Source organism: Ahaetulla prasina, chromosome 2, assembly GCF_028640845.1.
Source record: "Ahaetulla prasina isolate Xishuangbanna chromosome 2, ASM2864084v1, whole genome shotgun sequence".
Classification (NCBI taxonomy): Eukaryota; Metazoa; Chordata; class Lepidosauria; order Squamata; family Colubridae; genus Ahaetulla; species Ahaetulla prasina.
Window position 1 is genome coordinate 202,762,309 of NC_080540.1, and position 16,436 is coordinate 202,778,744.

Genomic DNA, 16,436 nt, shown 5'->3' on the forward strand with positions numbered 1-16,436 from the left:
TGCAATATCCTTCCCTCAGGAGTGGGGTGGGAATGGAGATTTTGCAGTATCCTTCCCTCAGGAGTTGGGTGGGAATGGAGATTTTGCAGTATCCTTCCCTCAGGAGTGGGGTGGGAATGGAGATTTTGCAGTATCCTTCCCCTGCCATGCCCACCAAGCCACGCCCATCAAGCCAGGGGTTTAAGTGATTGTACTCTTTTGCTCAAAGTCAAGAAATGTTCGTATATCCTGATATGCCTTGTCTTAAAAGTTGGAAGTATTGAAAGAATGTCCCTTTGCTAGATTGTAGGACACATAGTCCTTGTTTAGCATCTGCCTCATTTAACAACTGTTCGCAGTTATGCCAATGATGAAAAAGTAACTTTACATTTACAACCTTTGCAGGTGTGTAAAGCAAAGGAAAGCTGCAATAAATTCCTAAGTACAGTTTCAATTAGCAACTGTTTCACTTAACTGAATTGCCAGTCCCAATTGTGATTGCTAAATGAGCATCAGCTATAACCAGAAACAGCTTCTTCTGCGTTTGTGGTAGCAATTGCCTCTAAGCCTTAATTTTTTAAAGAAGTATTTTTAAGAATGTATCAGGTAGTCCTGGACTTACAACAGTTTGTTTAGTGACTATTCGAAGTTATAACAGCACTGAAAAATGTGACTTATGACCTTTGCAGCATCCCCATGGTCACATGATCAACATTCAGACATTTGGCAACTGTTTCATATTTATGACGGTTGCAGTGTCCCAGGGTCATGTGATCACCTTTTGCGACCTAACAAGCAAAGTCAATGGGGAAGCCAGATTCACTTAATAACCAGGTTACTAATGTAATAACTGCAGTGATTCAATTAACAACTGAGGTGAGAAAGGTCATAAAATGGGGCAAAACTCACTTAACAAATGTCTTACTTAATAACAGAAACTTTGAGCTTAATTGAGGTTGTAAGTCGAGGACTATCTGTGTATTACCACATTTTTGAGTTTGGCGTTTTGTACAGGAATTACCATGCATTATGTGAGAAGGATAGACTTTGTTTCATGCCAGTTCACTCTAGTCTAGTGAAACCTTAGTGATGTCTCTGACAGCTATGTTGGCTTAACAATGGCTATTTTATATGCCAAGATTTGCATATTTACATATGTAAAGCTTGGTAGAAAAGCAGGTTGTTATAGATTTCAGTATGGTAAAATACAAGTAATCAAATCAAGTCAAATTAAATCATACAAACTAGAAGGTCCTAGCCTTGAAACCAGGAGACTGTGAGTTTTAGGCCTCCTTTATGCATGAAAGCCAGCTGTCTAACTTTGTTCTTTTAATACAACCCACCTCATAAGGTGGTTGTTGTTGTGGGAAAAATAGGAGGAAGCAGTATTAGGTAAACTTGCTGTCTTGAATTGCTGAAACACTTTTTTTAAAAGATAGAAATCTTACCATTATCATCATTGTCGTTCCCTGGTAAGACACTATTGTGACTCCCAGTGAGGCAATACCTTGACATGGTTGTGGTGCTTGTGAGCTCTGAGGAAGATGAGAGCTATGAGAGGTTCAGCCATATTGGACAGATCTCATCAGAGGAGCCAACTGAAGAGTGTGTCTCCCATAAAGAATATGATGAAATGTAATTTACAGAAACCTATATTGGATCAGTCCTTGCTCAAGTCATCATTCACTAGGTGTTGGAATTCCTGGCATTTACTGTAATTCGGCTGAGCAGCCAGGGCTAGCAGCTGCATTACTACTGGAAGAAAAATTGTTTACCCATTGCAAATACACAAAAATTGAAAACAAAGAAATAATAATCTGTTATTACAAATCAAGTCCAACAAGAAGAGGGTATCTGAAAAGAATGGACCGATTCTGGAAAGAACAACAGATCAGAAATAACAAAATAGAGGCTAACAGAGCAACATCAAATTATAATACGAAATGAAGTATTCACAGAAGCAGAATTGGAAGAACTACAAAGGTCTTTCCAGAGCAAAGAAATTGAAGCCTTACCAGAAGTACTTCAAACTTTAGAGGCAAACCAGTTGGCAGTAATGGAAGCCAGCACAGATATTGAGTTGTTTTCATTCCAAATCAGGCATCCTTTCCTCTGCCTTCTGGTCAGAAAGAATAAAGCCCTCTAACTAAAAAAATAATAATAATAACAGAAACAAAGAATAACTGAGTTCTAGATTAGTATAAAAACAACTGAATACGTTGCCTGCATTGAAGCTTGTTCCAAAGAAACACTAGCACGAGTATTTAAAATATGCCAATACTGTAAAATATGCTAAATATAAGCAAACCAGGGGTGGGTTCTACTTACCTTTACTACCAGTTTGCAATGGGGCTGCTCGCCCCGCACGCACTTCTGCGCATGCACAAAAGCTTTCTAATGATGTCAGTGGGTGGAGTTTCCTGCCAGTTCTTGTGAACCGGTCCGAACCGGGGGCAACACACCACTGAAGCAAACCCAAACACCTTGGAAGAAATATCATTGAGGCAATTAATACCAAGGCAATTCCAGTCATTAGATACATAGCTGGAACAGTGAAGTGGACACGAGCTGAACTAAAAGCCCTTGAAAGGACGATTAGAAAAATAGTAACAATGACTCATGCCCATCAGCAACACTGACAAATTCTACTTTCCAAGGAAAATAAGTGGCCATGAAATGATGCAAGTACACAAGATAGTTGGAGAAGAAAATAGGGGATTGGATGAATATCTGAAGGATAGTGAAGAAGATGCGCTGAAGCTAGTTTACCAGGAAGGCTTACCGAGTACTGGAGAGACCAAATTGACCTAAAGACAAAATGAAGAATACAATGACATGGCAAAATAAAATATTACGTGGCCACTAGATTAAAAAAGCAGGTAAAGCTAATAACATTAATGGTAACGACTAACAGTGGGAAAATTGAAGCAAGAAATGGGGCTTATTCTGGCTGTACAAGACCAAGCCTTAAGAACAAATCTGAATACTCTTACTGAATAGAGTAGACAGCAAATAATGCCTCTCCAAAGAAGCAGGAGAAACAGTAGATCACCTAGTTCCGTGATAGTGAACCTATGGCACGCATGCCCGAAGTGGCACGCGGACCCATGTTGCCTGGCATGCACCCGTTTCTCTTCTGGGTTTCTGGTGCGCATGCCGTGTGACGATCAGCTGGCCTTTTGGCATGCGGCAGCACTGGAAACTTGAAGAACTACTCTTCCATTTTCCTGGGTGAGCATGTGCGCCAACCAGCTGATCGTTGTGTGCTGTTGAAGCACTTGGAGGTTTATCTGTGTCCTCAGGGTCACTTGAGTAGTGCTCCTGGTTCCTGTAGTCTGCAATTTTTTCCTCTGGAAATCAATTCCTACTCCCACACCATTTCATTCATTCATTTCATTTATTAGATTTTTATACCGCCCTTCTCCCGAAGGACTCAGGGCGGTGTACAGGCAAATAAAAACAGACTAGACAATAACCTATAAAATGCAGAATTAAAAAACTTATTATACTTGCCTAAAATTTTAAAATATATAAAAATTAAAACCCCGTTTAAAATTAATAATAAAACTATACAATCTGTAAAATTTAAGCCAGCCCCGCGCGAATAAAAAGATGCGTCTTCAGTTCGCGGCGAAAGGTCCGAAGGTCAGGTATTTGGCGTAAACCCGGGGGAAGTTCGTTCCAGAGTGTGGGAGCCCCACAGAGAAGGACCTTCCTGGGGCCGCCAACCGACATTGCTTGGCGGACGGCACCCTGAGAAGTCCCTCTGTGAGAGCGCACGGGTCGGTGGGAGGCATATGGTACCAGTAGGCGGTCCCGTAAGTACCCAGGCCCTAAGCCATGGAGCACTTTAAAGGTCATAACCAAAACCTTAAAGTGCACCCGAAAAGCGACAGGTAGCCAGTGCAGTCTGCGCAGGAGGGGTGTTACATGGGAGGTACGAGACCTCCTCTATCACCCGCGCAGCTGCATTCTGGATTAGCTGAAGCCTTGAGCGCACCTCAAGGGAGCCCCATGTAGAGAGCATTACAATAATCCAAGCGAGAGGTAACGAGTGCATGAGTGACTGTGCACAAGGCATCCCGATCAAGGAAGGCGCAACTGCGAACCAGGCGAACCTGGTGGAAGGCCCCCTGGAGACGGCCGTCAAATGATCTTCAAACGACAGCCGCTCATCCAGGAGGACACCTAAGTTGCGCACCCTATCCTTTGGGGCCAATAACTGCTCCAACAGTCAGCTGCAGCTGCAGCTGACTGAATCGAGATGCCGCATCCACAGCCACTCCGCCTTGGAGGGATTGAGCTTGAGCCTGTTTCTCCCCATCCAGACCCGTCGGCTTCCAAGCACCGGGACAGCACTTCGACAACTTCATTGGGGTGACCTGGGGTGGAGAAGTACAACTGAGTGTCATCAGCGCATTGATGGTACTTCACCCCAAAGCCACTGATGATCTCACCCAACGGCTTCATGTAGATGTTGAACAGAAGGGGCGAGAGAATCGACCCCTGTGGCACCCCACAAGTGAGGGCCCTCGCGGTCGACCTCTGCCCCCCTGCCAACACCGTCTGCGACCGGTCGGAGAGATAGGAGGAGAACCACCGATAAACGGTGCCTCCCACTCCCAATCCCCCCAGCCGGCGCAGCAAGATACCATGGTCGATGGTATCAAAAGCCGCTGAGAGATCTAATAGGACCAGGGCAGAGGAATAACCCCTGTCCCTGGCCCTCCAGAGATCATCCACCAATGCGACCAAAGCTGTCTCCGTGCTGTAACCGGGTCGGAAGCCGGACTGGAACGGGTCTAGATAGACGGATTCTTCCAGGTATTGGGGTAGCTGACGCGCCACAGCACTCTCTACAACAGGGGTGTCCAAAGTTTTTTGAGTGAGGGCCAAATACAGAAAAATAAGCAAAGGCCCGGGCCATGGGGGGGGGGGAAATTTGTACCAGTTCTGTGGGCGTGGCTTATTTTGGGGTGTGGCTTGGTGGTCATGTGACTGGTGGGCGTGGCTAACTCCTCATGTGACTGAGTGGATGTGGCTATGGGCATAGAAACCTAAATACATAGAGACCTAAATACTGACAGCGGCTACCAGTAATCCTCGGCTTGCAACCACTCATTTAGCGACCAATACAACAGCACTGAAAAAAGTGACTTACCACCAGTCTTTGCATTTATGACCTTTGCAGCATCCCCAGTTACATCAAAAGTCAAGCTTTTGGCAACCAGCATGTATTTACTGGGGATTTTCCGCCGTCCGTCGCGAACTCTCTTCCCACTGAGGGAGACACAGCAGCCAATGGAGGGACTCCGGGGAGGCCCAGGCGAGGCCCGCACCGCTTCCTCGCAGCCACTCAGGTGTGCCACGCGGCTCCCACCCAGGCCAGAAAGGGACGGGGCTAACTAGGGGGCGAGAGTGGGCGGGCACCGGCCCCTCCTCCGAACGCCGAGTGGCGCCGCGGCGCGGAGCAGCCGTCACGGGCCGGCACACGGGCCCGCGGCTGAGGTAAAGCGGAGCGTGTGGCGGGGCGCCGCGGCGGCTGCTTCGGCAGCGCATGGAGGTGATGCCTTGCCGCGACCGGCGCGTGGTGGGCGGCTAACTCCTCATGTGACTGAGTGGATGTGGCTATGGGCATAGAAACCTAAATACATAGAGACCTAAATACTGACAGCGGCTACCAGTAATCCTCGGCTTGCAACCACTCATTTAGCGACCAATACAACAGCACTGAAAAAAGTGACTTACCACCAGTCTTTGCATTTATGACCTTCGCAGCATCCCCAGTTACATCAAAAGTCAAGCTTTTGGCAACCAGCATGTATTTACTGGGGATTTTCCGCCGTCCGTCGCGAACTCTCTTCCCACTGAGGGAGACACAGCAGCCAATGGAGGGACTCCGGGGAGGCCCAGGCGAGGCCCGCACCGCTTCCTCGCAGCCACTCAGGTGTGCCACGCGGCTCCCACCCAGGCCAGAAAGGGACGGGGCTAACTAGGGGGCGAGAGTGGGCGGGCACCGGCCCCTCCTCCGAACGCCGAGTGGCGGCGCGGCGCGGAGCGGCAGGCGCGGCGGCCAATGGGAGCGGGCGAGCTCGGCCGCGTCACGGGCCGGCACACGGGCCCGCGGCTGAGGTAAAGCGGAGCGTGTGGCGGGGCGCCGCGGCGGCTGCTTCGGCGGCGCATGGAGGCGATGCCTTGCCGCGACCGGCGCGTGGTGGGCCCGGCGGGGGCAGAGGCCGGGATGCCGGCGGCGGGGGCAGGCCTCGGCAGCTGCGCTTCGCCGACCCCGGCCCGGGCAGCGGTGACAGCCTGAGCCCGGACAGCAGCAGCAGCAGCGCCGACGGCAGCCGATGCTACTGCGCTGGCGGGAATGGCTGCTGTGCGGGCAACGGGGGCGCCGAGGAGGCCATGGCCACGTCGGCGACGGCGACGCATCACGACTGGCCGGGATCGGCGGCGGCCCAGCTCAAACTCCTGCCCATGAACGACCAGATCCGGGAGCTGCAGACCATCATCCGCGACAAGTAAGCGCCCCCTGAGCGCGTGCAGAGCGCCGCGCCCGGAGAGGATCCCGCGCGGGGCTGGGAAGCAGAGCGCCTCGCCCGCCTGGCTTCCGGGGCTGCAGCCCCGCGTGGGGGCGATGGGCGTCGCCGCCCGCCCGCCTCTTCCTCTGTCTGGTGGGCCGGGCTGGAGCCATGGGCGTCCTGGGCGCCCCCTACAGCCCAGTGGTGGAATCGCCGGCCCGCAGCCCCGGGTGGGCGGGGATCGCCTCAGCGGAGCCACTCCGCATCTGCAACCGGGCGAGCGGCGGCTTCCTTGGGGGCCAGGACGGGGGCCGCACCCCACTGTCCACCGAGAATTTGCTGCGGGCCAATAAAAACTGACCCGCGGGCCGCAGTTGGCCCGCGGGCCGTAGTTTGGACACCCCTGCTCTACAACCTTCGCAACAAAGCGAAGGTTGGAGACTGGCCGATAGTTTAAAGGATGTCCATCCCAAATTGTATAGCTAAAAGTCTTTTGACCTGAGGTGACCCTGAGGACACAGATAAACCTCCCTCTAAAAGGATGCAAATGACCAGCTGTCTGCAAGGAATGTAAATCTTTCCATTCCCCCACTATCCTGTCAGAGCTGAAGAGGCTTCTTGGATGAGAAGCGAAACGTCTTCAACGAAAAAACAAGGAAGTCCAGTTGGCTCCTGAAAAAGCACCTTTGGGGCAACCATGACCTGGATGACTGAGAATCTCTACAGATTTTCCTTCAGTCTTTCCTCTCCAGAATCTAGAATATTAGTAACAGTGAGATCATCATCAACAGTTACGGTCTTTCAAATAATGATATTATATCCAACTAGGATGATGGTGGTACTGCTCCTGCTGCTGCTGTTGAGGAGAGGAAGAGAATAATTCTTCCTATGAAATTTTCCCAGTGAAATATTGCGAAGTTGCTGGATTAAGTAAAAAAGGCTCATGTGTCCCTCTCGGGTGTATATAAAACACCTTGAATTCAAAACATTTTGAAAACCTCTTTCCACTTAAAATGGCCCTTTTTTGACGTTGAAACAGTTGTTTCTCATCTGAAATGGGCTGTTTTGACCATTTGTAAATCCCACACACACACACATACCTCATCTTCCTGAAGCTCCGAACACTCCCTGAATGATGGAAAACCACCCATTTTGAATGTGAAACAGCTACTTTGCATTCAGAGAGGGGTATTTTGAATTCAAAATGTTGGGGGGGAGACTTTGTCCACCACTATTATGTTCTAATCAGCAGAGCAAAGAGCAGTTTTGGAAGAGGGCATTTTAATGGATAAAAGAGTGAGTGGTGTGCGGGAGAGAGAATTATCCCTTTTCCTTTTACTGTTTAAGTGGGAGGGAAGCCATACCGGAGATTTAAAAACAGAAATCTCCATTCCACCTTGTCCTTAGAGCTAAACTCGATATAATCTAAGTGTGCCCAAACTAGATTTAGTTTTTTAACTGTATGTTGAACCAGAAGTAACATAATGCAAAAGTTACCAGCGCATAATCTCTGCTGATCTACCTATAAACTTTAAAGCAAGGTCTCTCAAAATGGTCATTATTAGTGTCAGGGATCAAAGGGACTATCCAAGGGGTTACTGTTGTTATTCTTAGTAGTTATAGTCCTATTAAAATATTAAATGATTTTCATATAGTAAGCATCTGGAGGTCAGAGAACAATCTGAAACTTTATGAAGGGATCAATGAGCTGAACAGTTTGGGGAGCCCTGATCTAAAGGATGTATCAATTTCACCTTAAAGCATGTCTTAATTTACTGTAGAACATCATTAAGGAACTGCAAGGAATATAAATCCTTCCATCTTCTACCATTCGGTCAGACGTGAAGAAGCTTCTTGGAGGAGAAGCGAAACATCCGGAGGTGTCCTGGCCCAGTTTGGCCTGGTTAGGCCTAGCGGGGCCTGCTTCTTCTCGGACTGGGAGTTGCATTGTCATCTGCAATCATGGGCCAGCTGCATTTGTCACCTTGCACCTTATATGGCTGGCTGATGGCCATTTTTGGGACTGTCCGGGAAGTTGATTGGAGACCGAATGGGTATTGGGGCCCTACTCAGCAACATCTTATGAGGAAACATCCACTCTGGAAATATCGGTGACGCCACGAACGGGGGAGATGAATACCACCCCTATTAGGACGGATTTTAGGACTGAGCTTTTCGCAGAGCCACAATAACTTTTTACTACCAGACTGCATCTGCGACTTATACCATCTTGTATCAGCTTTAAGCCAGCCACCATCTGAAGACATTTGGCAGATGGGTATCCACTCGGACTTGGCATTACACCTTGCCACCCCAGACATTACTTTGCTACTTCACGTCGTCTGCTCTCTCCTGTGTATGCTTTTAACTTATTTATTTATGCGATATTCTGCCTCGAACTCTTGCGCCTGCAGTGCCCCGCCTCGCAGGAATGGCCCCGCACTATCAAGGGCCGGCCTCAATGACGGGTCTTGGGACCCACAGAGGTGGCATGCGAAAAAAAGAGCCTGTGGGGTTTTAGATAGGGCTTTTTAAGGGGTGGGAGGGTTAAGGCGGGCGTTGGGGTAGCCCGTCGAGGGGAGCCAGTCCTTGCGCTTGCTCGTGACGGTTTTTAATAGGTTCGGAGGTTAGGGGAGATTGCGTTCCTGTTGGTGAGGCGGCCTGATTCCCACGGTAAGTGAGAGGGGCAGATATGGCGGAAGGGAGGATCATATCGTTTTGGGGGCGCGCACCGATGTTTGCAAGCGGTCGCGCCCGATCCCCGTCCTTTCCCGTTCCCGGATGGTCAAGACCCCCAGAGCCTGGGCCTTCGCTGATGTTATGCAACGCACGGTCCGTAGTTAATAAGGCCCCTAGTATCGACCTTATTCAGGGGGGCGCTGCGGACCTTATAGGCGTTACGGAAACCTGGCTGGGCACGGAAGGGGGTGTGCCCCTTGTTGAGATGTGCCCGCCGGGTTTCCGTGCATTCCATCAGCCGAGGGCCCAGGGTAGGGGTGGGGGGGTGGCGGTTGTGATTAGAGAAAGTCTAGAGCCGAGGGAGACCACTGTACCTCAGATTGCCGGGTGCGAATCCCTCTTTGTGAGATGGGGCCATAGGTGCCAGATGGGTTTGCTGATCACGTACCTGGCTCCTTGCTGCGTGACAGCTGCCCTGCCCGAGCTCCTGGAGGTGCTGGCCGGGGTGGCAGTTGAGACCCCCAGACTTTTAGTCATGGGGGACTTTAACTTGCCATCGTCCGGCTCGTCATCGACGGCAGCTCGGGAGTTCATGGCTTCCATGACGGCCTTGGACCTGACCCAAGTAATTGATGGCCCTACTCACATTGGGGGTGGCACCCTGGACCTGATTTTTGTCTCTGGTCAGTGGTTGAGAGATCTGGACTTAAAGGAAATAGTCATTGAACCTTTGTCATGGTCAGATCACTCTCTTCTTCGTCTGGACTTTCTGACCGCCATTCACCGCCGCAGGGAGACGGAGCCGACACGTTGGTTCCGTCCCAGGCGCCTGATGGACCCGGAGGGGTTCCGGACGGAGCTTGGGCCATTTCCTGAGGGTCTGGCTCACGGCTCGGCTGAGGAACTTGTTGCGGCCTGGGAACGGGCCGCGGCGGGGGCCTTAGACCGGGTCGTGCCTTTGCGGCCTCTGACCCGGCGCAGGTCCCAACCGGCTCCTTGGTTCTCTGAGGAGCTGAGAGGGATGAAGCGCCGGAGAAGACGCCTAGAGAGTTCCTGGAGGTCTAGCCGTTCAGAAGCTGATCGGACACTAGTGAAGTCCTATACTAGGGCTTACCTAGTGGCAATGAGGGAGGCGAGGCGTAGCTACGCCTCCTCCCTCATTGCATCGGCAGATAACCGCCCAGCCGCCCTGTTTCGGGTGACCCGCTCCCTCCTACACCAGGGGGAGCGGGATGACCCGTTACAGGACGTGCTGAGGAGTTTAACGGTTATCTATACGATAAAATCGCTCAGCTTCGGGATGGTTTGGACCAAGATTGCGGTGATACGGGTGAGACGGCTGAGGTGGTCTTGGTGACATTTTATGGGATGAGTTTGACCCTGTCGCTCCGAGGACATGGACAGGTTGTTGGGGAGGCTGAATGCCACCACATGTTTACTGGACCCGTGCCCTCCTGGTTGGTGCTGGCCACGCAGGAGGTGACACGAGGCTGGCTCCAGGCGATTACGAGCGCTTCTTTGGTGGAGGTGTCTTTCCGGCCGCCTTGAAAGAGGCGGTGGTGAGGCCCTCCTCAAGAAGCCTTCCTGACCCGCTGTTTTAGGTAATTATCGTCCGGTCTCCAACCTTCGCTTCACGGCGAAGGTTGTAGAGAGTATGGTGGCATATCAGTTTCCTTTGCACCTGGATGAAACTGTCTATCTAGACCCGTTCCAGTCCGGTTTCCGACCCGGTTACAGCACGGAGACGGCTTTGGTCGCGTTGGTGGATGATCTCTGGAGGGCCAGGGATAGGGGTTGTTCCTCTGCCCTGGTCCTATTAGACCTCTCAGCGGCTTCGATACCATCGACCATGGTATCCTGCTGCGCCGGTTGGAGGGATTGGGAGTGGAGGCACCGCTTATCGGTGGTTCTCCTCCTATCTCTCCGACCGGTCGCAGTCGGTGTTGACAGGGGCAGAGGTCGGCCCGAGGCGCCTCACTTGTGGGGTGCCGCGGGGATCGATCCTCTCGCCTTCTGTTCAACATCTATATGAAGCCGCTGGGTGAGATCATCAGTGGGTTCGTGTGAGGTACCAGCTGTACGCGGATGACACCCAGCTGTACTTTTCACACCGGACCACCCCAACGGTTATCAAGTGCTGTCCCGGTGTCTGGAGGCCGTCGGGTCTGGATGGGGAGAAACAGGCTCAAGCTCAATCCCTCCAAGACAGAGTGGCTGTGGATGCCGGCATCCCGGTACAGTCAGCTAAATCCGCGGCTGACCATCGGTGGCGAGGCATTGGCCCCGATGGGGGGGGTGCGCAACTTAGGCGGCCTCCCGGGTGGACGGCTGTCTCTTGAAGATCACTTGACAGCCGCTCCAGGAGAGCGTTCTACCAGGTTCGCCTGGTGCGCCAGTTGCGCCTTTCTGGACCGGGAGGCCCTATGCACGGTCACCACGCCTCGTGACGCCTCGCCTGGATTACTGCAACGCTCTCTACATGGGGCTCCCCTTGAAGGGCATCCGGAGGCTACAGTTAGTCCAGAATGCGGCTGCGCGGGTGATAGAGGGAGCCCTCGTGGCTCCCGTGATAACACCTATCCTGCGCAGTCTGCAGTCTGTGGCTTTCCGGGTGCGCTTCAAGGTTTTGGTGACCACCTTTAAAGCGCTCCATGGCATAGGGCCGGGTTATCTACGGGACCGCCTACTGCGACCAGATACCTCTCACCGACCCGTGCGCCCTCACAGAGAGGGACTCCTCAGGGTGCCGTCAGCTAGGCAGTGTCGTCTGGCGACGCCCAGGGGAAGGGCCTTCTCTGTGGGGGCTCCCGCCCTCTGGAACGAACTCCCCCCAGGACTCCGTCAACTTCCGGACCTTCGAACCTTCCGTCGCGAGCTCAAGACACATTTATTCATCTGTGCAGGACTGGCTTAGTTTTTTAGATTTTAAATTTAGAGGGGTTTTTTAAATTGATTTTAATATCTATATTTTTATTTTTAATTAATTGGGCAGTAGAATAAGTTTTTTAATGATTGTTTTAATTTGTATATTGATGTTTTTATATGCCTGTGAACCGCCCTGAGTCCTTTGGGAGATAGGGCGGTATATAAATTCAAACAATAAATAAATAAATAAATAAGGAGAAAGCGAAGTCCAGTTGCCTTTTGAGAAAGCACTTTTGGGGCAACCATGACTTGGGTGACTGAGAATCTCCATAGACTGATCTTTAAGACATATCTCTGGCTTAGAACCTGAACACTCTGATGACTAAGCTGTGGACCCTCATTGTCCAATTTAAATTTTATGGCGTGCATAAGAGCACCAGCCTGCCTACCGTCTCTGTCTTAATGTTCCCTTTAACTGTATTCATTTTATGTATTCAATTCATGCTTATACTTACATATATTATCTAATATAATCTAACCTTAGATAAAACACTGGGCTGCAATAGATGGGTAATGTACTTTTTGCAATGTTTACGTAAACCACAGTTGAGATAATTCCCATGAAATGCTTTGGATAATCGGAACATTACAGAAGTGCTAGCTACTAGGATATCTGGAAAGGAAATACTGAAAAGGGAACTAGGGACAAGTGCTTGCCACATGCCATTTATTTTGGGTGCCCACTTTGAGATAAGCTTGCATTTTCCCCACGCTTTCCTCCCCCGCACCTTTGCCACTGAACAAAAGCACTTCCATGTGAAGAGAGCACCTTCAAATTCACAAGCCCTGGAATTTTTTTTCCTTGTTATGAAAGCCTCAGACTTTCGGGTCACTTGACTATGTACGAAGATAAACCTTTCACAAAGGGCGCCCTGTTTGAAGCTGCACCTGGTATTGCAATCTCTGAATGCGATAACACTTGCTAGAAAAAATGGAGAGCTGTAAGGTTGGACTTAAGAGGATTCCATTTATAACAGCTATTACTTTGCGCGGGAGGCCATAAAGTTCCCACTTTTTACAGAACGTAAAAGAATATTGGTTTCTTAATTGCAAATTTATTCATACACTAGGTGAATTGTATTTAATTATGCTTATGCCCTCAAAGGCCATAAGCAAAATTACATTTTGGTTATTTTTTTGGTCATGGTTTGAATGCAGGGAATTCTACTATTACTGCAAAATGGTTGATTTTGTTTTGTTTGTATGAAAATAGATTTAGGCAGCTAGAAAAGGAACATGACTGCTCAAAAGAATTAAGTGGGGTTTTACTTTTAAAGAAACCCATGATGTTTGATCTAGGAATTCTAACTTGTTTTCCCCAAACAAACCAGAACTGAATGCCTTTTATTTCCTTTTTTTCTTCTAAGAAAGAAAATTCAGGGATCTCAGTTCATACGTTTACTACATACTTCACATTACATAGAGATAGTCCTCAATTTACAACGGCAATTCGGATCAGAATTTCCTTTGCTAAGCAAGGCAGTTGCACCTGATTTTATCGTTTTTGTTTGTGCCACGATTGTTAAGTGAATCTCTGCAGTTCAGTGAATCCCACAGTCGTTAAGCAAATCCAATTTCCTCCATTGACTTTTCTTGTTGGAAGTTGGCTGGGTTACAAGTGGTGATCATGTGATCTCAGGAGACTGCAACCATTCTGAATTCTGTACATGCCAATTGGGCGGTGCCCAAATTTTGATCATGTGACCTGTAGGGAGGCTGCAAAGGTTGTGCAAGGATTGGTCATAAGTCACTTTTTCAGTGCCATTGTAACATCGAATGACCACGAAATAAATAGTTGTAAGTTGAGGACTTACACACACCACATACACACACACATAAAGAATACTCTGCTTTGATTGAAATGCCCTTCAAGGCCGCCTGATGTGACGACTCATGAAAATGGCTCTTTTTGATACATTTTACTGATTTTCCATTATGCGCATAGAACTCAGTCCTTCTAGTAGGAAAGGATCATTGATTGGAAGCACTGAGATGGTTCCTCACTTTTTTTTTTTTTTTAATCAAGGGATTTTGGTGAAATGTATAAACTTGTTCATTGATTTGGCTTCTGAAGAGGATTTCCTGCTGAATGGAGCGGTGAAATTCCTTTCCATTGTAAGCCAGAAATGCTGTAGCCTATAAACATGATTCTTGTGTTAAGTAACAGTACTGCAGTCTTGTCTTGTAAGTCTGGATGTACAAGGAAGCTTATTAGCAGTTGGTTGGTTATAAGCTTTCGTTGACATTTCAAGATCTGTATTTCTCCTGTGGAAAGTTGCCCAACATCCCCTAAATCCCATTATGGAAACCACAGTGTGGTTCTATTTCAGCTTCTTGTGAAGCTACTGCCAAATTACTACTCTTCCGAATTTAACCAGGGAGCTTAATTAAATTGGTGCTGAAACGACAACCAAAATTCACCTAATGTATTTTTTTATACTGTATATTTTTTTTCTTCATATTGCAAGGAAGACATTTGAAACTAGTAGGAGGGAAAGGTTGCCGAAACCTTTTTACCTTGAACGTTTTGTTGTTGTTCAAAGTTTTAAAAAATTACAGGCAGAGAATAAATGGTCCGAAGGGAAGGATTAAGCACCGTTTCTCCTCCAACCAATTATTTATACAGTAGACTGATTGCATTTTTCTTAAAGGAAGAAGTTGAGTAAAAACTTGAAATTTCCAGTGCATTGAATAATTTTAATAGCATTGCAGAGCAAAACAGACTTGAGCAGTATAAGATGTAAAGAGGACATAGAAGTGCATGGAGTATCTGCTAGCATCTGTTTGAACCAAGCACCCATTTATTGATTGAATACTTCTTCAATTTGCAACAGTTCATTTAGTGTCGATTCAATGTTGCAACGGCACTGAAAAAAGTGACTTATGACCCTTTTTTACACTTAACGACCATTGCAATATTCCCCATGGTCACACGATCAATATTCAGCTGCTTGGCAATTGACTCGCATTTATGACGGTTGCAGTGTCCCAGGGTCATGTCATCACCTTTTGCGATCTTCTGACAAGCAAAGTCAATGGGGAAGCCAGACTTAACAACCGTGTTATTAACTTAACAACTACAGTGATTCACTTAACATCTGTGACAAGAAAGGTTGTAAAATGAGACAAAATCCCCTTAACAAATGTTTCATTAAGCAACAGGAATTTGGGGCTCAATTGTGGTCGTACGTGGAGGACTATCCGTTTTCCCAAATCTAACAATTTCACTGTTGCTATGGGACGTCTCTCATGTGAGCCATGGAAAGGATGTGTTGGGTTAAAGAAGATGCCCACTGGTGCTGCACAACTTCCATAAATGTTCCTTGTTGATTTTTTCTGACTATGAGTCATGCACAGGCCTATACGTTTATTTATTTGGGACATTTATTTATTTATCTATCTATCTATCTATCTATCAACAAGAACAAGGAAACAAGTAACAGTATAGACATAGACATGGACACATGAAAAAATTGACACAAAAAAAGGATATAAATGGGCAAAACATAGCCATAAACACATAGAATGATTACATATAATTGGGAACAGTAGGACAGGGATGGTAGGCATGCTGGTAACCGCTTAAGAAACATGAAAGGTCCACGGTAGACAGTTTAAGGTAAAAAGTATGGGGATTAGAGACTAACAACAGGATCAGGTAGAGTGTTCCAGATGTTTACTACTCATTGATGATGATTTACTAGACATTGATGATGACAGTGTTTTTATAATAACCAATTATATAAACTATTTTCTTCTTTGTAGATGGTTGAGTGTTTAAAAGATGTATTTAGGGTAGAATGCACAGACACTTACATAAATGAATGCCAAATGTTTATTATTCCAGTTTAATATATATTATTTAAGAATGAGTTTTAAGGATTGATTGGGAACTTTCCCTTTCCCTTTTCCTCCCTTTTCCATTCCCCAGGTGATCTTTGCTTTGAATCAGACTCTCTTGCAGCAGGAGAAGCTCCGAGCAGGCAGTCTACAGATTCCTCACAGTACAGAGGACCTTATCAAGCATTACAACTGTGGAGACCTCAACAATGTCATCTTCAATCATGATACTTCCCAAGTGAGTTGTGTCTCCCCATTCCCTTGTGCTGCTGACAGTACTGATAGTTAGCTTCTCCTGTGAGCTGTCCATATCCCCAAGGGACTGGACATTTTAAAGACAAGTTTATTTTCACTTATTCAAAGTCAGCATCCATGCTTCTTTGTTAACACTGCAATCGTCAATTGTGCTTCCGGAAACATATTTGTTGGTGGCATCTGATGGGCTGTTGCTGATTTGCTGGATAAGAAGAGAGTTTATATGTTTATTGA

At 47.9% G+C, this 16,436-nt stretch overlaps 1 protein-coding gene across 2 annotated transcripts in view; it reads left to right on the forward strand.

Annotated features, from left to right (window-relative positions):
* The window catches only part of TRABD2A (TraB domain containing 2A), a 124,178-nt gene that overhangs the window by 74,239 nt on the left and 33,503 nt on the right, over nt 1-16,436 (forward strand). For both annotated transcript variants that reach the window (XM_058171773.1, XM_058171774.1), the window contains exon 3: nt 16,039-16,185. In XM_058171773.1, the coding sequence (XP_058027756.1) occupies nt 16,039-16,185 (147 nt within the window). The remainder of the gene's footprint in view (nt 1-16,038; nt 16,186-16,436) is intronic.